Genomic DNA, 22,142 nt, shown 5'->3' with positions numbered 1-22,142 from the left:
GCTTCTACTGCAAGTTACTAGACAAAGCACTCTATACAGTAGCAGACTCTGTTTGGCTCATAAATAGCCTTTGTAAAACTTGAATATTTATTTTGAAAGTCATGTTGCTTTCAAACTTAATGTAACTAAAACTACTGACAGTGGGTTTAATCTGAACATTACTAGATAAACAGAAATCCATCAAGGGTTATCGTAATATTTATGTATCATTATTTCTGAAATTGTTTCTCTCGGTTGTGTTTGTTTGCTCTTAGATGTATATGTTGGTCTGAGTTTGGGGTTTGGATTTCTGAGATAGAGTCTCACACTGTCATCTTGGCCGCTTTGCAGTTCTATGGAGTTCAGACTGATTTGGGCTCCCAGCAGTCCTTCTCCTTCAGCTTCTGAACAAAGGGTTGTAAGTGTGAGCCACAACTCTCCACTTAGTCTCTTTCTATGACTCTCAAGTTCCCTGAATTAAGACCCCCCCAAAGACTTATCTCTTTACTTTATTTTTAATTACTGGTGTTCTCTTTTTATCATGTATCACTAATTTACTTTAATGTTCTTATAAAGAATAATTCAAACTGTGAAGGAAAGGCTAAAGAGTCATATCAACAGAATCAAGGAAAGAGTATAAAAGGTCAGAAAGATTTTATTTTACCATGAAAACGGTTCACCCTTTTTATTCTTGCAAAATGAAAGGAAAACTATGGGTGGACACATGTTCTTACAGATCCATATCTAGTATTCTGTAGAACTCAGTGGTAGCTGATTGCCAGGGAACCTGCTGTTACCAGGAAAGGCTCAGCTTCTATAAAAAGGCTGCAGCAATGTTATGGAATAGGTCCTTTTAGAAGGTCGGTCATTTCACAGGGCTGTTCAAGTTCTGTTTGACATCTACAGAGCAGGCACCCTCAACCTCAAAGTCGCGGTCATTTGGGGTCTGGGCATCTTTACTGTGGGGTTCTTCTGTGTGTTGTAAGACATGTAGCAATGACCCTGTCTCTTATTTATGAGGTCTTGGTAGCAGCTACTCTGGAAGACAGCTCCCATCAAGTATACTTGGTGGGAAAGGCTGATTGCCTGATTGAGAACTGTTTTTCAGGGGGGTTAAAAAAAAAGAAAAAAGAAAAAGAAAAAACTGATAAAACCGATAATACAAATGTCCAAGTCTAAAATCAGAGGTGACTTTCAATCACACACATCACATACATGTACATATACATACACGCCCATACATATGTACATGACTTTCTTTATGCTAACAGACTCAATCATGTTTCTTGGTGTTGTTCCTCAGGTATGTGGCCTGGGCTTGCCCACAGAATTTGCTCCCCATTTGCCAGAAATCTGAGTCCACTCGACCAGCTCCATAAAACCGTACTCAGATGTTTATCTTTAGTCTGCTAAAGAGAATAATTGTTTCAAAACTTGTCTTGATGTGTAATGGCTTCAACCTTCAGACCAGTCCAGGAAGCATAATTCTCCTGCTACATCTCTTTCGGTGTTTAAAGCACTGTGGGTTAAGCCACCATGGGATTTACTTTTTGTTTCTACTAAAAGAGACAACACACAGGAGAAGACTGTGTCTATCTTACATCCACCACACATACAGTATTGGCAAGAGGACAGTCCCCAGTGTCTCGAAGTATAATGAAGCTAATCACTCTATGAATTATCTTAATTGAATTTGAACATATTGCTCCTGAGTACTATGGGAAAAGGAACCAATAAGGACCTGGTGTTTTCCCACAGCATTCAGTAGCAATGCATTCAAATTTAATTAAGATCATTCATACAGTGATTAGCTTTCTTTGGTGGAAGGCACTAGGGACTTTCCTGCTACAGTTGCCTGGTTTTGGTGTGCCCAAGATAGGGATATCTACTTCCACAGGCTTTCTCTTCTACTGAGTAGAGAATTGTTCAATCCATCCTTAAGTATTATCCTAAGATGTTGCTTTCATTTTGGAAAGCAGACTCCAAGAAAATGAACTAAGTAATTAGAGGGGGCCGCGTGAGGTGGATACCTCAGGGTCATCCTGACTCTTTCTCTCTCTGCACTCACGTGCAGATTATTTAAATCACTCTGAACCTCTGTTTCCTCTTCTGAGAAATGTTCGTCTAACATCCAGCCTGTCTTAAGAGAGCATGTGTTAGCATTACATATGTGCCTTCTGAGCATAATTTGAAAGATGAAAAAAAAAGTAAAATTATTATTTTTTTAAGTATTGTTATTTCCAGGGGCAAGGGGGAAAAGGACACGATTGTAGTACAGGCTTCTTCTCTGTGGCTCAGTTGAAGCCACAGAGGCACAGGGGATTCTGTCATGATCTAAGAAGCAATTTTGGTCACACAGTTACTCAGTGAATATAAATCTGGGTTGTGTTGACTCTCTGGTGCTCCGGGGCCCCAAAATTCTCTGTGTGGATGAGATGAGGCTTGCCTGAAAAGGCCTGTGTCATCTCCTCTTCTGTATAGACCTGAATTAGCAGAAGCCCACCCCAGTGGAACTTTCCACTGCACATCTATCTTGGCTTCAAAACAGTAAACCACACCCCTAGTAAACCACACCCCTAGATTGCTGTCAGATTGCCTGAAGAGGAGGTAAAGAAGAAACAAACCAAGTGACAGAATTCCCCATGGAAACTTAAAGTCATGCTATGGAATTTTAAAAAAAATGATGCCTCTATATTTTCATATGTGTGTGGGAGTGTGTGGGGGGGTGTATGAAAGGAAGATAATGATTATTGGATATAATTGCCACAATTTCCTTTGTTCCTTTGTAACAACCATGTGAACATTGGTACCACATTCAATCTTTGCTTTCGGCCAAGTTTAAAATTTGCTCAATTTCATATTAATCGATTAATCAAGAATACTTATTGAGAACCAGGACTTCTGTGCCTTTCAAATTGTGGACTACCTTGACCCAGATTGATGGCTTTTGTGCATGCTGTGTCTTTTAAATGCTAGCTAAAGTTGTATCATTTACTCTGTTGGATGTTTAAAAAAATTATCTTGAGGACTTTAGGTGTAGCTGAATAGTGTATGGTCTGCCTAACATTTGCAAAGCACTGGATTAGACCCTCAGCACCTCAAAAAATAAATAAAAACCAGCATTACAACCTTGTTTGCAGGAAGTTGTTTGGAAGCTTAGTCTACTTGCCCAACCTTCAAATGCATTGACCAAGAATTACCTTTGTATATCTGGGTCTATGCTTCCGTTGGCAGTATATCTATGGGTCACAACCCCCTGGGGGCTAAAGACCCTTTTACAGTAGTCACATAACAGATATGCTACATATTAGGTCTGTATAGTATAATTCATAGCAGTAGCAAAAGTACAATTATGAAGCAGCAATGAAAATAATTTTATCATGGTGGGGGAGGGCCACCACAACTTGAGGAACTAGATTAAAGGGTCCCAACATTAGAAAGGTTGAGAACCACTGGGTTAGACAGTACTGTGTTGTGAGAAATGTTTAGGAGAAATGAAACTTATTGCGACATTATCACCGACCTACATCCTTGAATCTGAGAGCTGTGAGTGCTGCCCTCCAGTTGATAATTTTCTCATAAGTTGCATTTGTATGTTTATTTTTAGTTTTTAGTCGAGAGTATTTATTATGGTCTCTAACGCATAGGAAGTCTTAATGAAACTATCATTTCCTTTGTCAGTTTCATGGCCTAATTTGGAAAGATCAAATCCATGATGTATTTCAGTTATTATGTCCATCATCTGGACTGTCAGAAGCATATGTGGAAGTTGTTTTAAAGTTGCCCCTGGCTTGTGGATAAGGAATCTGCAGGATTTCTATGTGTTTGGAAAAGCTTGAGTGTGTGAGAAAGTTTGTCTTCTCCCTGGGACTGTTGCCTGCAAGCTCTTTAGGAAGTGAAATCTCTAGGCAGAGACACTGAGTGGAGAGACATCCACTGATTTCCTCATGGATGGTACTTCATCATGGTACTTTGCATTACTGTGCTTTCTTAAGAGTTATCCATATCCAGGATAACTCTTAGGCTAATGTGAGTCATCTCCTTCCTGATCATGTCCCCTCCTTTGCTGTCACTGCGTAGGAACATTTAGAGTGGGTATCTATTTCGGCCACCATGTAAGGAACCAGTTAGAAATAAGGAAGTACAAAGTGAGGTCCCAGGAGTGATGTGCTAATGCTTCTCTTCCATTTTCTTGTGGCACTAAGGATTAACCCCAAGGTTTTGCACATATTAGGCAAGTACCCTACCCCTAGACAGGGTGATGCTTGGTGATTAAGAAACAAAACCAGAGTGGGATTAAAACAAATCTGGACTGCCAGGATGAAATTTGCAAAAGGATACTTTGAAAGAAAACAAAGAAGCAGGAGTGACCAGAACTTCTGAACTCAGTCAGTCCACACAAAAAAGGGAGAAGTAGGCTTTGAAACTTGATGCAGCCTAAGAGTGCACGTGAAGGCAACTCAGAGGAGGCTAAGTGGATGACAGAAATAGGGAAGGGAACTCAGGTGCCAGGGAGCTGCAGAAGGCTGGCTCCAAACTGGCTGGGAGGGGAGCCCGTAACATAACAGAATGAGCGCCCTTTCCTCCAGGTTGACTGTGTGAGAAAGAGAAGAAACACACAGGAAGGAAGCATCTGCCCATAGGAGCATGCTGTGAGCCGTTTGTTACAGGAGAGCGTTCACATTACATGGGGGAAAAGGTCATGATCCCAAACCTTTCCTCATATGGAAAATTTTTAAAGATTCCCTTGAGGGCTGGGCATATGCCTCAACATGTAAAATGCTTGCTGTGTGAGCTTGAATACCCAGGTTAGGGTGGCAGTAGAGGCTGGAGCTCATTGAGTGGTGAGCTTGGTGACCTCGGGTTCAGGGACAGATGCTCTTTCAAAAAGAGCAGTTGAAGAAGATACCTGACATTGACCACTTGCCTGTGCACATGTGTGCACACACACACACACACACACACACACACACACACACACTCTCTCTCTCTCTCTCATACAAACATACACATACCTGCATGAGCATATCTGTACTCCATACACACATGCAAACAATTAGTGGCAATTTCTAATGTGGGTCCTCCCATAATATTAGCTGTCTTCATTGCACAGATCCTAAGTCGACCATTTCATTTTCTTTTCTCCTCTTTGCACTCCTATATAAAAACAATTTCTTGTCTTCCATTCCCAACAGTCTCTTTCCCAAGATTTCTTGCCAGTGATCTCTTGCCTTTGTTCAGACTTCTAATGCTCTGCACTGTTTAAAAAATTCACTAAGAGGGTAGGAATAGTACTCAAAATTATACATCTATTCTCGAACCTTTCTGATAGGAAAATAAATTTTGGTATTTGGTCCTTGCAAGTCCAAATTGTTGACACAGTGGACCACCATATTCAAGGTGAACTGGACCAAAACATCAACTTACTGGTCAGGTTGCACAAGTTTTCAGAATCCAAGGATCATGTTTGGGGAAAAAATGCTCAACTGTGATGCTCTCTTCTAGAATTAATATACATTCTCAATGAGAGAGAGTATTAACATGTATCATAGCCCACGTCATTGACCATGTATGGTAAACTTACTTTAAAATAACATTGGCTATTGTTACTATTATTAAGTATTTTGATGTGGCTGTGGTTTTGGTTTTTTTTCTGTAAGAAAACACGTATGAAGTAGTCAATATAAGAGTCACACCAAATGGGTCTCTTGAAATGAAAATCATAGAACAAAACAAAGTGACCTGAGCCTGGGCATGGCGTCCAGATGCTTTTATAAACCAAAGAGATCTGCCAGCATTCTCAGAACAAAGAGGTACCTCTTATGGAGAGCAAAATTATAGCCTGTGACTGTCAGCACTGAAAGCAAAAGTGGCCATATACTTTTGTATCTCTCTTAGGAAAGTGATGGTTGGATGACTTTATCCCAGTAGAAAATTAGAGATTAGAGCTGCTCTTCATGTATGACCTTGGAACGCTAAAAAGTTACCGAAGCCTCTCAATACACGGTGCCCATGACACCTAGGGTTCATTTTTCACAGTATGAAATGAGATTGGGATGTATCAGTAATACACAAATGTTGTATTCCTGCATTTCAAAAGCAGAAGCCATCGGCTGCAAGAGGCTGACACCACGAGCATTCACATCTGAATAAACTTGGGAAATGATAGGCCCCTGCTGTAGGTACTGCTCCTGGTGTTACAGGTTAGATTTCTTTAATGGCAAGAATTCGAAATCTACTCACACAGTCCAGAGAAGTCCACTGAAAGGAGGATGTAGAAAGAACAGGAAGGAGCTCAGAGCCACTGAGGCAGAGGGAAAGGTGACTCGGTAGGTGGAAGCAATTGATAGTTCTGTGAAGCTCAGCCCCTCAGAGGCACAGCTTCACCATTTCTCTTAATCCTGTCATCCCTTCCCTCAAGATGGGGGAATTCCAGAGGGAAGGATTGAATAGGCTCTCCTTGGGTTCCCTTCCCATTGACCCCGGACAAGCAGACACTCAGCTATCTGACATCATAAGAGTGAGGCCCATTATGATTAGTCTATAAGGAAGAGAGTGTGAAGAATGGGCTTAATATTTGGAAGTCTGCTAAAAATATAACATTCAGTTGGAAGAATTGTTCACATTCAAGTTTGTGCTAATGCATATGTACTTACACGTTACGCACACAACAACTCAGCCTGTGAGTGAAAGTTTGTGTCACCGTTGAAGAATTAAGATGATGTTAAGGTGTGAGCTGGCAGTGGCTTTTATCACAGACCTCCTATAAATTGATTTAAAGTCCCCTGCAGCTTGCGCAGAAAGATTAACTTCCCCCGTGTCAGGTAGGCTTGTAATTGGCTTGTGATGTATTTTTAATGATATTTATTATCTTTCAAGTGTTTCTAGAAAACTAAATGAGACGTGTAATTTAATTTGATTTAAATCTTGTTGGATATTTTCTATATCTTTATAAGCACCACCATTGCATAGAGAAGCATTTACTGTCCTTGATTTAAGTTTTCATTTGCTATTCAGAAATTGTGAACATTTGACATGTTCTAAAGATATATATGATGTTAGCAGTAACTGCAACAGGGGCCTATTACTGCCTAGGTTTCTAAAATGAAAACAAGACTGCAGATATAAATTCAATTTGAAAGTATCTCTTATAACAATAAATTCTTTAACACTAGTTAATCTTCAGTTTCTAATGAAATTATACTAAATAGGAAAAATTGACCATATTAATCTCACCTATTTGCCGAAGCTTTATATGCTTTATCATTGGTATTCATTCACATTTCTGAAATGAGCAAATACTCAAAGGGTGACTACCGCTTGATTTCGTCTCCGATCTGTCTGCCCTGGTTGCCAAGGGAACCATTTTAAATCTCGTCTTAAGCTGAGTCTGCCCAGCTGTATGGTTCTTAACTCTGATTTTTTAGCTCGTGTTTTTCCATTCTCAGGAAACTCATGTGGTTCAAGACAGAGGGAGTTAAGGGGTCAGCATAAGAGGGCTTGTTCCTTACCCAATCATTTCCTTTCCCCTTAGAAAAGCTGCTCTTGTTCTCTGAAGCTCGGGCTTCTGAGATGTTGTCCAGTGGAACTCCTCCTGATGAAAGGCTCAATTAAATCTGTCACACGACCACAGGGTGACAGCTGCGGCCATGGATGCAGCTGTGAGGGCTCTCTCCAATCTTCCCATTTGTTTTACACACAAATAGTGTGGAAGTTGGCTCCATTCTGATCTTGTTAAAGCCAAAGAAGTCTCTTAGTTTCTAACAAACTCTTGTTCATTTGGACTGTTTATTTCTTCTAAGAAATGTAACCCTCTTCTGTGTCTTCTCTCTCTCCCCCTCCCCCTTCCCCTTTCTCAACCCTCCCCCCCACCTGTCTCTCCAAGGTTTCATCATGTTACACTATCTAGTCCTAGAACTCACAGTGTAGACCATGCTGTCCTTGAACTCATTGAAAGCCACCTGCCTCTGCCTCCCAAGTGTGCACCATTATGCTTTGCTAACTTGTTAATCTTGGTAACATTGAAGTTCGGTTTTTTTTCTAGTTTATATTTTAGTTTTTATATTATGTGTATTTGTGTTTTGCTTGCTTGTATGTCTGTGTGTGTACCCCAAGTGTGCAGTGTGTGTAGAGGCAAGAGGGGAGTATTAGATTCCCTGGGACTGAAGATAACAGACCATTGTTAACAACAATGTGGGTATTAAACTTGGGTCCTCTGGAAAATCAGCCAGTGCTCTTAACCACCATCCCTCTAGTCAAATGCTGAAATTAATTGACTGCTATATTGTTTGCAAAGTGGTCTGATGAACTAAACATAGGAATGATTATGATGATTATGATTATTTTAGGATTCTTCTAAAAAGCCTATGGATGGTCATTGAGAGCTCTTTGCTTTTCTGGATTCTCTTGAGTGCTAATAGAGCCTACTGTCATGGTCCTTAAGTAAATTTTTATTTTTTGTTTGTTTTCCTGTATCATTAGTTATATTAGTCCTATATTAGTTATATACCCTCAGAAAGGCATTTATATATGATGTTATACTATGTCAGTAGATCACAGGATATGAAAGTAAAACTTCAGATATCTAAAAACCATTGACAGGGGGATCAAAAAAGTCTGGTAAGTCCCAAGTAGCATCACAGGAGGCGCAGTGTGTCACAGAAAGACCATGAAACTTCTCAAACACAGGGGAGAAACTCTTTTCATACCATTTCTTTGAAAAGACCAGGTTTTCATGAGAACCAGGAATAGCTAATATAGAACAAGAGAACTAGAGTAACCCAGTAGGGAGTCCCTAGGCTCGCTTCCCCTGATTACACTTCCAATGTAGAAGCCAGGTTTGAGTGTGTAGCCTCTTAATACAAAGGGTTAACTGCAGACACAGTTCTGCTTTCCTGATTCTGTCTGCTGCCTTGCTCTGTCCACAGCTCCCTGCAGTGACAAATTCATTTCAATTTGAGTAAGTTAGAGCTACAGAATGAAATTCAAAGCATAGATTTTTTTTTACAATATTGATTTTTTCCCTCTGGAAATTTGTATCTGCAAAGCTAATTTGTTTAATAGTGAACCAATTATGAATCTGATCATTTTCTTGTGATCTGAATGTATAAATATGAAAAGAAATATTTTCCAGGCTATATTTTCAGGGGAAAAAAGGCAGACTCTGAAAGTCATGCTGAATTAGTAATAGGCATATCTAGAAAGCTCACTTTCCTTTTCCTAAAGGGCATCAGAGAGGGCCAGATCCCTTTTTATACAAGTTTATTAATTCTTTTACTTTGATTAGAATTCATCTTTAATAGGATTTTAAGGGAAATTTAGAAACAAATGTAAAATATATAGTACATACCTTGGTAAATGAAAAATTCAATGTTCTCTGTATGATTGCTGATTGCTTGGTCTTGACTTAAGTATAAGGCTTTGGGTAGAGTACTTTTTAAATAAAAGGAGTCTATATTTTGCTGGTATTTAGTGGTTCATCTAGACATATTTTATCTGCTTCATCTTTACGACAGCATGCCCTTTTACCCACCCTGATTAACTTCAGCCAAGATTTTGGTGGCTTGCTCCAGTCACAGAGCAGGTAGGTATGGGATTCTAAAACTTCCCAGTAGAGTTTGCAGTTGGAATTCGTGGCTATAAGCACCATTTCAGAACAGTGTGTAAGTAACTCACCAGATGTTTGTGGGTCCCTGCAAAGCTAAAAATAGTTCAGTTATTAAATCACTAATTGTACTTCTCTGTGTTGCTGGCATGAGCTTCTAGAACCACATGCCCAATCTGTAATTATTTTCTCTGGTCTCTTTTTTCCCCAATGTTTTGTGTATCTTTTGTTGTAATTACTTGAGTCTGTTAGTGGTTGAAATTCTATGTGAAGCCCCACTGTGATATTTCTGGGCTTCCTCTCTGGTGGATTTTCAAAGGGTAAACAATTTTAAAATCAAATAACTCCCCAGTGTTTAATGAAGGCTTGATTCTTTTGAAGAACCAAGTTCATCCTTTTACCATAATGAAAGCAACACATGTTCATCCAAAAACATAAAAACAACCTCCTAAATATCCCAGTATCACCAAAATGCAATAAGCTAATGATATTTAAATCTGTGTAATTAGTTTTCTTTATAGTTTTAAAGTCTGTGCAGTTTTTCTATTACATAATATTTATTCTCATCTTTATTGAATGATGATAAATAAGCATTTTTGTTTTATTATAAACTATATAAAAACAGTTTTAATAAGTATCATTGTTTTATAGGCTTCATCTCATAATTTCTGAGTCGGGCCACGTCCTGGCAGCCTAATGACTTCTTAGAAGCCTAGGTAGTATAGACTGCAGTTCTAATCTCATGCATAGATCTACAAATATCATCTAGACTTCCTTGAACTGCTCACCTTATGAGACACTACCTCTGTTCTTCCTTTTGAAGCAATACTAGAACCATAGGTCTTACCTTGCCTACATTTTCAACAACAAAACCCCTATTATATATGAAATATTGACAGCTAACTAATACTCATGAATCACTGAACAATTTTTTAAAAATGGCATGTAGTGTACAGTTCCACACTGGTTTACTCCATACCCTCTCCTAGTCTTAATGTCATTTCGAAAGCACCTTATAGATATACACATTTCTCCACTACTCATGATTCCCAACCACTACTTTTGAAAGATTATACTTTAGTGTCTTCACTGACTAGGATTGGCCACCATCAACCTCACCTTGTCACCCTTGAATGAACTTGAATACATTTATCCATCTTGTAAGGAAGATAATGTTGCAAAGACATCCTTAAATATACCTTTGATTTTATATGTTTTTTTATGTTCCCTATATAGAATCTAGATTATCCCTGGATCTGGAAGAAGGGATATACACTTAATTATGGAACACTATCGAATGTGTCCTATACACATTACAAGTACATTACAGGTGCTTTTAATCTACAACAAGTAAAAATGGTAAACCAGTCTTTAGCTACTTAATATTTAAGAAAACAGTATTACAGACTGAGCATTAGAAGTACAACATCATTTTGTCCTCCAAGGAGGCCTCTACTAAGTCACTATACAAACTTTAAACTAAAGCACGAGGAGTTTAATCATCATACACAAAGTCTTACAGCTCATGGGGGTGAAACAAGCCTTCCCACTGTTTTTTCATAGAAGGCCTGCAACCACATCCTCCCATAGACTTTGAACTTAGCTAAAACAGGCTAGATAGGCTAGGCTAATTTCTAGTTGGACTGGACTTTTATTCTGGAGAAAGGTTGGCAATTTAGTCATATTTCCAATGCTGATTTTCTTCAGCGTCACTTCCTCAACCAATCGATTTTGAATTGCTCTGATGAGAAGAATCCAGCTGTTTGTGCTGCTATCCTTTACCCTAGAAATTAATGCCTTCAGTTGGGAAATGGACAGTCTACTTGTTTCAGGCCAATCAAATAGTCTTGACAGACTGGACTGTTACCATGTCAACTTCACTACTCGGGCTTAGACACTGTGTTAGCATACCATTAGAAGTTGTGGGTAAGTACAGAGGAAGAAAGCTTTTGTTTTTGTGACAGGAGACCATTCTGATGCTGTGAAGTTGATTTGGAAGGGAGCTGTGGGTTTGGGGGACCAGAACAAACAAATCTCTTAATGGTGCATAAGAAGAATAGGGCCTGTTACCACTGTGGTGTAACACCCCCTGCTACATAATAACAGGTGCTAGTGGTGGGTGCTTTTCCCAGGCACAGTGACTTTCGGATGGTTAATGAAAGTCATTACTCATTTGCAAGACAGAGTAAGAGAGTAAAAAGCACCATAAAAACCCAATTCAATTCAGGGTAATCTTGGCACATGCCTTATCCCACTTGGTGTATTTCCAAAAGAAACAGGCCCATTAAATTCAGGAGGGACAGCTTGATCCTTGTTAAAGCCATAAATCGGTGCTGTTCAGTCTCCAGTTCTACTCAGTGTCTTTACCAAGAGCCAAGGGTGAAAAAGAACTTATCCCACCGTTCTTGAGTGTGTCTTTCTCTGTGAACAAGACGTTTGAACAGACTGGTCCCTTGCTTTCGAGACAACTGCTGCCTTGGGCACTCTCCACAATAGACACAAAAAGTCTCCATGCAGACTTTGTCAAATCTCAACTTCTACCTGCTAGAAAACCTATTAGTGTTCTTTGAGATTGTTTGCTTGTAATAGACTATTCTGTATCCTAGACTGGCTTTCAACTCAGCACCCTAGCTTGGGATAACCTTGAACCCTTGTTCCTTCTACTTCTATCTCCCAAGTGCTACGATTATAAATTTGTATCACCACACCCAGTCTATGCAGTAGTTAAGGATGGAATGAATGACCTCACACATGTTCAGCAAGGACTCCACCAAGTAAGGTCTATCTCTTGCCGTCTCAATGAAATTTACTTCCTAAAATCATATTTAAAAAGAAACTACAAATAGTGGGGTATCTTCAGTGATACACATTAAGAAAATCCCTGGAAATACAAAAGTTTATTAACATATCCCTCTGTCAAAGGTTACTGAGCACATAGTCTAGATTTGAGATTCCCCATCTCAAAATAATCTTAGTGCAGTATCAATTCTCATTGAAAAATAATCCCAGTGCAATAAGAAAGGGCTGAGGGATATCATTCACGAGTTCCCTGCTGTGCTAGATACTTAAAAATATGTCTTTACAAATGTCTGCAGTCTATACTATAGTTTAATAATCTATCAAGAAGAGTTTGTGGTTTGATCTGTAAATTGTATCAGTAGCTTTAGACTCTGAAACACTGTATGCCTACTATAGTAACTTGAATTAGATTAAGTTTAGCTATAGTTTGTATTTCAGTGAAAAGTCTTCTCTGAAATATCCTTTTGCTTCCAAGTTCTTCTTTATGAATGTTTGGGAGGAGTGTGGCTGTGTGTTCAGGTGTGTATGAACATGTATGCGTGAAGGACAAAGGACAATGTCCCATGTGATCTTCAGAGATGCCAGTCATCTCCTTTGAGACAAGGTCTTTTACTGGGCTCAACAATTAGGCTACCCATGGCCAGTGATTGCTAAGGATCTCCTATCCTTGCCATCTTCAAGCAGAGATTGCAAGTAGTCAATCAATATTATACCCAACACTTCTAACATAGCTTCAGAGGTCAAACTCAGGATGTAGAGTTGTAAGGCAGGCATTTTATTTAGTAAACCAACCCCTTAGCCTCGTTTTCTGAATTAATGTGCAAGTTCAGGGCCAATGAGACATAAAATTTTTAAAAATGAATCAAGACGGTAGAAACCCACTCCTGAGATGCCTTTTCCCTTTACACCGCTGGGTTGCAATGCACTCACACTCCTGCACTCCTGTTCACAGTGGGCTTAGAAGAGAAAAAGAGAAAGGTGTTAGCAGCCATTTCACAGACCACTGCAAAGAGTACTGACCAGCACTGCATACTCAGAAGTTGAAACCAGTGTAGGAAACAGACATGAATAACCTGCCCAGTCTATGGCAGAGATGAACATTTTCTGATTGGTTTCAGCATACAATTTTGTTTTGACTTTATGTGATTTATATATACATATTAATGTAAATTCAAAGGGAGAGACAGAAATTTAGAAAGATTGATAGATGGGAAGACAGATGGGTGGACAGATAGATGGACGACAGATGGATAGAGGGAAGGGAGGATAGGGAGGGAGGGAGGGAGGGAGAGAGAGAGAGAGAGAGAGAGAGAGAGAGAGAGAGAGAGAGATTGCAGATTGAGTGTTTTATCCTTTGAAATTCCAAAAAGATAGTTCAGGACCAGGGATAATACTGGAGAACTGAGACCTGGGGCTGCCCTGGAGTGAACTACAACTGCTTAAAGATGGCCAAGGCCCATGTAAGATAGAGCTTAGGAGATTACCGACTGGACAGAGTCCTCGTAGCTCAAGCCTGAGGACCTGAGTTGGATTCCCCACACCCTCACAATGTAGTTTTTAACCCCAGTACTGAGGAGACAGAGACAGGAGGGTCCTGGGAACTCACTGGCCAGCCAGCCCAGCCAAGAAAGGTGACCTCTAGGTTCACTGAGCAGTTCTATCTCAGGAACTAAGGTTGATGGTGGTTTAGGAAGATGCTGACATCAACTTCCAGCATCCACTGCAAGTACAAAACCACATTTATGTTTATCCTCTCACGTGCACACACACATACGCATACACCACACACACACTCTTTCTCAAGTCGTGATCCTTGGAAATTAGCAGTTGCCTGGGAAATAAGGAACTTTGAACTGAAAGTGCGTGTCAATGGAAAAATACATATGAAAATGCAGCAGGTCTGAGGAAAGCTTCCTCACTGCCACAGAGCCTCTATAAATTTTACCCCAATATGTGAAGTGTTTTAAATCACTGTCACAAAACACACTGTGTTGGCCAACTCAACTCTTTCAAATGTCCCATGAAAGGCTCTGTATTTTTTTCTTGCTAAGTATAGCCAGTTCTCTTGATGGGGCTTTCCAAAAAGAACATTTACCTCACCAATTTCCTTAAGCATTTAAGGTGTTTGTTTGTTTGTCTGTTTTTCTTTTAATCCAGAAAACTGGATGAATAAAATGTGTCTATGATGTTCATATTTTGATGTTTCTAATATTTGGAAAATCATCCAAAAATATTGATGTCTATTTTAAGAAGCCCATTAGCAGTTTTGAAAACATAGATGAAAACTTGGTTAAGTCTGCTTTACAGGGGTGGGGCATCTAGTGGGAGGCCAGGAGGTTGATAGGACAGTTGCTACTGACATTACTATTTGCAGGATCACATTAGTATAAAGGTTTCACGGTGGCCCCTCACCCTTCTAGGAGCCCACCCCCCAAGATAATCCTAAGTATGGACCAGCCTTTTCATTCATTTACATGAATGCTTATAGAAAGACTAGGGGTTCCTTTCATTGTGACTTTCATTTTCTGTTTTATAATACTTTCTTCAGGGGAAGAGCCCCATTTTTCTCACTTTGTGATCTAGTCTGGTGTGGAGCAAATGCGTCATCTCTATAATAACACATTGCTTCACCCTCTAGCACTTAGTTTATTTTCTTTTCACTAGTGGGGACATGCTTCTCGGCAGATACGCAGCTTCTCTTGAGTCCAGGATTTCAACCGTTTGATTATTTGCATAGTTTCTTCAGGTGTGCCCATTTTTACCACAGTGTATCTCTCATAGTTCAATTGTTCTATCCCAGTAAGACTGATCCTGCTTCCCTCTGTAGAGGCAAAGAAGCTCAGAGCCAAGCAATTAGTTCTGACATGAGATCTGTGCTTCACTGACAACAAAGACAGCCTGCAATAGTTTGGTTCCTAGCAGGTTGCCAAAGTTTGCAATCTGACCTAAGTAGGACTCACAGACTCAGCAGACTCAGCTCAAGCTTTGCGGATCATTGTCATAACACTATACCGAGTAAGCAGCCCTTTCCAGTGTGGAAAAGATCAAGTCTACATGAACGTCTCTCCCGTCCCTGTCGGTACAAGCAGCTTGAATTACTCAGGGAGCTGTCAGGTAGTTTAGGGTCTCCTCACTTTATTTCCAATCTGGAAATAATCACCGTGTGGTTCTGTGGCTTCATACCAACTTCCTTGAGTCTGTATGGGACCTCATTGGAAGGACCATGTGATGTCATGTGATACCAGCGCTTCAGTGACAGCTAAAAATTGAAACTGAAGCAGTCACAGGAAAGAAGCAAGATGATACACACGATGCTTAACTCTGTTTTGTTCTGTCTTGTTGTTTTCTTTCCCACAGCAGGAAAAGCCCAGGCTTTTGGAGCCTTTGGATTATGAAACTGTCATTGAAGAACTTGAAAAGACTTACCGGGATGATGCTCTTCAGGACCTTCTGTTCTTCCCCAGTGATGACTTCTCAGTAAGTGGCCTCATGTCCTTCTTCTTTCCTATGGCTACTCTGTCTCCCATCATTGCAGAAGAACACTCTTTGAAGGAGCCAATGTGACGCTCAACAGTGGACACAAGGAACCGAAGCAAAAACACATGGACTTCTGAGTCCAGTTAGCGCTGCTCAGATTTCCATCAATGTCCAAGGCTCTTCTTCGGCCAGAAGAAAGTGTACAAAAGAGGCAATTATTTAAAACCACCATGAATCTTGATTCAGGAGATGGTGAGACTTAGGCTCAAAACAGGAACATCTTTGTGGAATGATTTACAATATAAGATATGTTCCTCTTGGGACAGGACACTTGAGATGCTCCTGAAGTTAGTAGAGAGAATAAGTGAGTGAAAAAAAGAGACATAGCCCATTGAGTGTAGAGTTTACCATGTAAGCATAAGGACATGAATCTGTTTCCCCAGAACCTACATAAAGATGTCTGGTACATAACACATACCCAGTGCTGGGGAGATAGAAACGGGAAGATTCGAGGAGCTGGATGCCCAGCCTAATTCATCAGTCAGCTTCAAGTCATCGAGATAGACCCAGAGAGAAGGAAAGGAAATTGATATTGAAGATAAGGATGATAATGTTGTAGGTGATGAACACTAGTATGCCCCGAGTATTCAGTTATACTGCTTGTACTCATCTGGACCATCGGAACACTGTCAGTAAATGGATATTCAGACAGAAGTTGCCCTGGGCAGTTGGTAACCTTTCCCAGTTTGTTCCTGATAGAAAGGTAGTCTCAGACCTCTCAGACTTTAATAGTGTGAAGGAGACGGCAGCTGGAGGGTAATCCTGAAGGGTAGGCTGTGCCCTTGTGTTTCTCTCTCAGGGAGTAGGGCCTAGTTTCCACAATTTACTAAGATGGCTTCAGCATCCTCTCTCACCCCTGGGGACAGATACAGCTTCTGGCTTCACGGGAGGTTTTTTTGTTTTTGTTTTGTTGTTTGTTTGTTTGTTGGACTTAGGAAAAAGAAGTTACAGGAAAATGATAGGCCTACAGATACAGTTAAATTGGTAGAGGGTTTGCCTGAAATGCTTGAGGACCTGTGTCTGCTAGAATGCAAAAAGGAAGACAGGAGATGGAATTAGGACTTTTCTGGTCCAAGTATGGATAACACTGGAAGAAAGGAAGCAGATGCAGGCATGAGAAGAATAATTAATTCTTCCAGTCTGATTTGCAATGTTTAAAATGGCTTCCACTTAGTGTTGGCACATCCTGAGAGAGGTTTATCTCTGTAGATCTCATTTCTGTGGTTGGACTGGGACTTGAACTGCAACAAGAAGTTAAACTACCTTCTTCCTCTTCTTCTTTTTTTAATTCCACATCCTTATTTTGATCCTTTAGCCTGGAGATAAATGAACCCAAAAACCTTTCTGTCAGATAACATCAAAATTCATAAATCTTGGAGCGTCTTTTCTCCTACCTCTACCATTCAGAAATATGTCAGGTACCACTTTCAGAGCTTCTCCAGCACACAGAGAGGGTGGGGATGCACAGCGGGACTCCATGTTGCTCTGAATTTGAACTCCACTCTTGTCATCTGTTCACCCTCAGTTAAACATTGTTTCTGAGTTTTTTTTCTTCCTTTGCCGTCCTTGTCAGTATAAATGGAGCCTTTCATTGTATATTCCCCCACTCCAATTAGTCCACAGGAATATTTTATCATGTGCCTGCTCAAATCCCATGTGTGGTTCCTTATGCCTTCATAATGACGGTATAAGGCCAACTAGGTGGATCACTGAGGAAAGAGGATTGCAGCCAAGTCTAAGGATCCTAGTTTGATTCCCAGAATATACACAGTGGAAGGAAAGAACGCTTTCCCACAGGGAGTCTTCTGATCTCCTACCCCAGCCTACTTCATCCCCACAGCCACTTACAAGCCCACCAACGTCAAAGACCAGCACTATTCCTACCCTACTGTTTCCTCGCAAATCCCTAACTATATTCTTTACGTATTCAATAAGTATGGGATATAAAATACTGAATATTTTTCTAATATTTTGTTCTGAATTAAGAGACAGCAATGATTGAATGAAAATGTCTTGGTTCTAAGGACCCGGGGCATCTTACTGATATGTGAGGAAAAGATGATAAAACTGATCAACAAATTAATTAAGAAAATAAAGATTTTTTTAAGGTAAAAATAGGGCAATGGGATGGAAACTGTCTCAGGAAGAACTGAGTTAGACTAGGTAATTGGTCAGCCACTCCGATTGGTGACATTCAAGCTGAGCTCTGATTACTCCAGGAGAAGCAGATACACTAAAAGCCAAGAAGTGACCATTTTATGCTCTTAGCAGGGTAGGAAGAAAGTTATGATAGCTCTCAGGTCAGATGACTAAGACAGCATAAGGAATGGTCTGAGACAAAATTGCCCAGGGATGAGACAAAGCTTTTGCATATTTTTCTAAATGCAAGCAGCAAGTCACTGGCCTGTTCCTAGAATAAATGACCAGAGTTTCCTATTAACAACACATGTAGCTTCCTTGTGGACAACATGTAATGGGGTTTAGAAATAGCCACAGGCCAGCTTGGAGAAAAGCACCCAGTTAGTACACTCAAGAGATATACAATGGCCCCTAATCTTATTGTCAGAAAATGGCATTTCCTAATGACTGAATTTTCATTTGTATTAAGTAATTGATAATAAGCAGTATCGAACACCATATTAGTATAAAATTGCCAGGGATTTTAGTCATTGTCTGACAAGCTTTTCTTACTCTTTCTTGGTCCGTACTCTTTCTTGTCTTATGCATTTTGACTTAGAACTCTAGATCCCATGGGACGTATGCTGCCTATTTTTGTATGTCCCATGAGCTAAGAATTGTTGATTTAAATAGTTGAAGGGGGAAAAAATCTTGTTGGTAACAAATGAAAACAATGTGACATGCACGTCGTGGTATCCATGAGCCAAGTTTTACTCAAGCACTTGAGCCGGTTTATTTGATCATTGCCAGTGCTTTCATGCTGCAAAGAAAGGGCTCTACACAGTTGCAGAAGTTTCAGTTGGACATCCAGCACTGTCTTAGTTTAATTTCTGTTGTCATCATAAGACATCCTGACCAAAAGCATCCTAGTGGAAGAAAGGGCTTACAATTCCAGGATTGTCCATTGCCATGAGGACATCATGGCAGGAACTTAAAGCACAGCATCTACAGCCAAGAGCTGAGAATAAATGCCTGGGCTCTCCCTTGCAGCTAGCATCTACACTCAACTAGTCTTCTTCACTCTAGTACAGTTTAGGATCCAGCTCATGAAAGGACATTGCCTGCAATGGACTCAGTCTTTATATATTGATTAATAGCAATCAAAATAGGACCCCATAGACATCCCACAGGACCACCTTGATCTAGATCATTCCCCATTAAGAATCTTCCCGAAGGATTCTATATTGTGTCACATTGACACAATACCTAACCATCACAGACTCTAAAAAACATCTTCTGATCCTGTACATACAGTGTGCTTGCATGTGCACACACCTCCCCTGCCCCTGCCCCATGCATGCATGCAAAATACACATAAATCACCCTGATAAAATATAATGATATTTGTTCCAAACAGTTCTTTTATGCTTTATATGGAGTACACATATTCCCTGGCATCATCTGCCCCATTTGCAGCCTCTCTCATGGGAATGTTGCCCACCACAAAAAACCAACGTACAATGCTCCTAGAAAGAGTGTCTTTTCCTTGACTCTGCTAGAGCCTCGGGAGTCTCTGCGGTGTGTCTGGACAGTTTTCACCCAGCGGAGCAGAACTGACAATAATAAAGTGAGCAGACTAATCCTAACGGATGGAGTATGCAGGATCTTATAACTCCCACCTGTCCTTCCAAGCTTCAGTAACCAGGACGCTCGCTCTTCAGATGAGAAGACCCGGCTCACTCCTGTTCCTATGGTTCCAAGCACCCACACTTCCTGCCGACGTGATTCATCACTTGCTTTGTTTAATCAATATTTATTCAGCACCCACGGTGCAGAATATAGAGCAATACTTCCAAGAGGAGTGAGACAGACAAGGGAAGCAGGAGTCTTAAGCTTTACCAACTCGTGCCCTAATATGGATAACCAGAAAGGCTGTTGATAATGCTTGTGGTTAAATACCAAGAAACAGCAACTGTGTCTGGCATTTGATCCCCCCAAAAGAAAACATTTGTCTTGCCATGCAGTGTTCTTATACTGCAAGCATGAACTTTTTGCCTCTTCACTCTGATGGCGTGAGGTCCTGCCATCATTTCTTGCCTAGCTTCCCAGAATGACTTCCGGCAGGTCTTTTCGCTTTCTTTGTGGACGTACTGATTCATTCACATTCAACTCACGAGAAGCCTTCAGAGTCACAAGCATACAGCCTCATGCCTCTACGGAGAGTCTTCCCCCATGAAACCCCACCCTCTGCTCTTCCCACTGCCACTAACTCCTGATGCTCCCCAGGCTCCTGTCTCCCAGCCTGGTCACTGGATCACCATACAGAGAGCACCAGACTTTCATTCAGTTCTCACACTTAGCAAACACTTCACCTCTGTGGGACTTGACTTTCTTATCCACCAGGCCCCTGAGATTCATCTGTGACTTGGCTGTAAATGTGACCTCTGTAAAGAAGACTTGTTGATCTCCAGCCTTCTCTCCTCCTGCATCAGATTTTATTTCCATCACAACACCTGCTGTTTCACTGACGAGCACCCGTTACTACTTGAAAACATTTCCACTTTTCTTTCCTTGCTTCCTTGCTTTTCCCTTTGTGGTTCTGGAATGCAAACCAGGCCTCCATCAACATACAGCAGGCACTCGACCACTGAGCTGCACCATCACTTTCAATTTTCTTTGTATTGCCTTCCTAGCACCCGCTTCTCACCACCCTACAGCTCCACAGCCTAAACAGATCTTCTTCCCTTCTCATTGTAAGCAACCAATGTAGCACTTGGCACAGAGCAAGGGCAGTGATACATTTAGGGACTGGAAAAAGGGTTCGGTGGTTAAGGTGCTTGCCTCATAAGCATGAGGACCCGAGTTTGGATACCAGCAAGCCAAGGAAATTTCAGAAGGGCATGGTGGTCTGCTGGCAAATGTAGCCTTAGCTGAATAAGACAAGACTAGCTAGATTGCTGAATTCTGGGCTTCAAGGACTACTGTAGAGGAGCAGTGGGAAAACAATTCCTTATATCAGCCTTTGGCCTTCACATGCATATACAGATATGCAAAACATGCAAATACACATACATGTACCACACCCACACATGAAAAATAAAGAAAGACGAAAAACATAAATAACAAAATAAATTTCATGAATCTTGTTTCAGAAGCCATCAGGTTGTTATTTTAGGAAATAACTTTGATTCTTTGAAATCCTTTGGAATCAAAGGTCATTCAGGAAGTAAAAGTCTTGAGTTAAAAAGGAATAGGATCATTGCCTCAGCTCAATGATGAGAAAATGAAGGTTAAGAAATTCTCCTCTTGGACATAAATCATCATAACGCCTTAAAAGAAAGACGCTGAAAAGCTCGATCCTCTCCTCTCTAGAGACCTCTCTGTCTAGGAGAGTGCCTGGTACACAGTTGACATCAGCAAAGCTAGCTTCCTCCTTCAGACACTTTAATGTACTAATTTTGAATGATTTCTGTTACCAGGGAAGGAAGAAATTAGTTCATCTCCATAGATCCAATGCCCAACACACTCTATCACTCGTGGGCATTCAAAAGAGTCTGTCAAACTGAGCTAAAGCGCTCTTCTTCATCTTGGTGTACTGGGCAGAAATTATTCGTCTGCCATGTGGATTCAGGGACCAGACAACATAAACTTCTGCACCACATCCATCATTATCTTGTGCTGTAAAAACCAGTATACACACATGAATTAAATATCCGTGTATGCAAAGACATGTACAGCTTCATCACTGATTTTGTTATGTTGATCTTATCTGTACATTTTGAAGTTGGTAGTCCTAGAAACAGACCAAAAATAGAGTTGGTCATCAATGTGTGACTCAGTAAAGTAGTTTAAGGGATGTAGTGGGGGAAGGGGAAGCTGAAGAAGACTTTCAAGGACACAAAGAACAATGCGTGATGACTCACAGTAGAAATGAAGGTGACAGAGCCATAGATGACTTTCTGGCTGGGCTGAAGGTGCAGAAGCTAGGGATAGAATCACTTAAACAATGGAGTTCAGATATTTAAAAATGAGGAACACTACAGTCTGCACCTTTGCCAGTGCTGCCTATTTAGACACTGCTCTATTGAAGTTCAACTTCAAGAAC

At 40.5% G+C, this 22,142-nt stretch overlaps 1 protein-coding gene across 18 annotated transcripts in view; it reads left to right on the top strand.

The window, feature by feature from the left end:
* Dock10 (dedicator of cytokinesis 10) overlaps positions 1-22,142 on the top strand; it is a 257,936-nt gene that overhangs the window by 95,652 nt on the left and 140,142 nt on the right. For 14 of the 18 annotated variants that reach the window (XM_039084669.2, XM_063267006.1, XM_008767315.4 and 11 more), the window contains exon 2: positions 15,740-15,859. In XM_039084669.2, coding sequence (XP_038940597.1) covers positions 15,740-15,859 — 120 coding nt within the window. The remainder of the gene's footprint in view (positions 1-15,739; positions 15,860-22,142) is intronic. The other 4 variants (XM_063267003.1, XM_063267000.1, XM_063267008.1 and 1 more) reach the window with 1 other exon arrangement.

This window comes from Rattus norvegicus, chromosome 9, assembly GCF_036323735.1.
Source record: "Rattus norvegicus strain BN/NHsdMcwi chromosome 9, GRCr8, whole genome shotgun sequence".
Classification (NCBI taxonomy): Eukaryota; Metazoa; Chordata; class Mammalia; order Rodentia; family Muridae; genus Rattus; species Rattus norvegicus.
The sequence above is the reverse complement of the archived record's forward strand: the minus strand, read 5'-3'. Positions and strand labels throughout refer to the sequence as shown.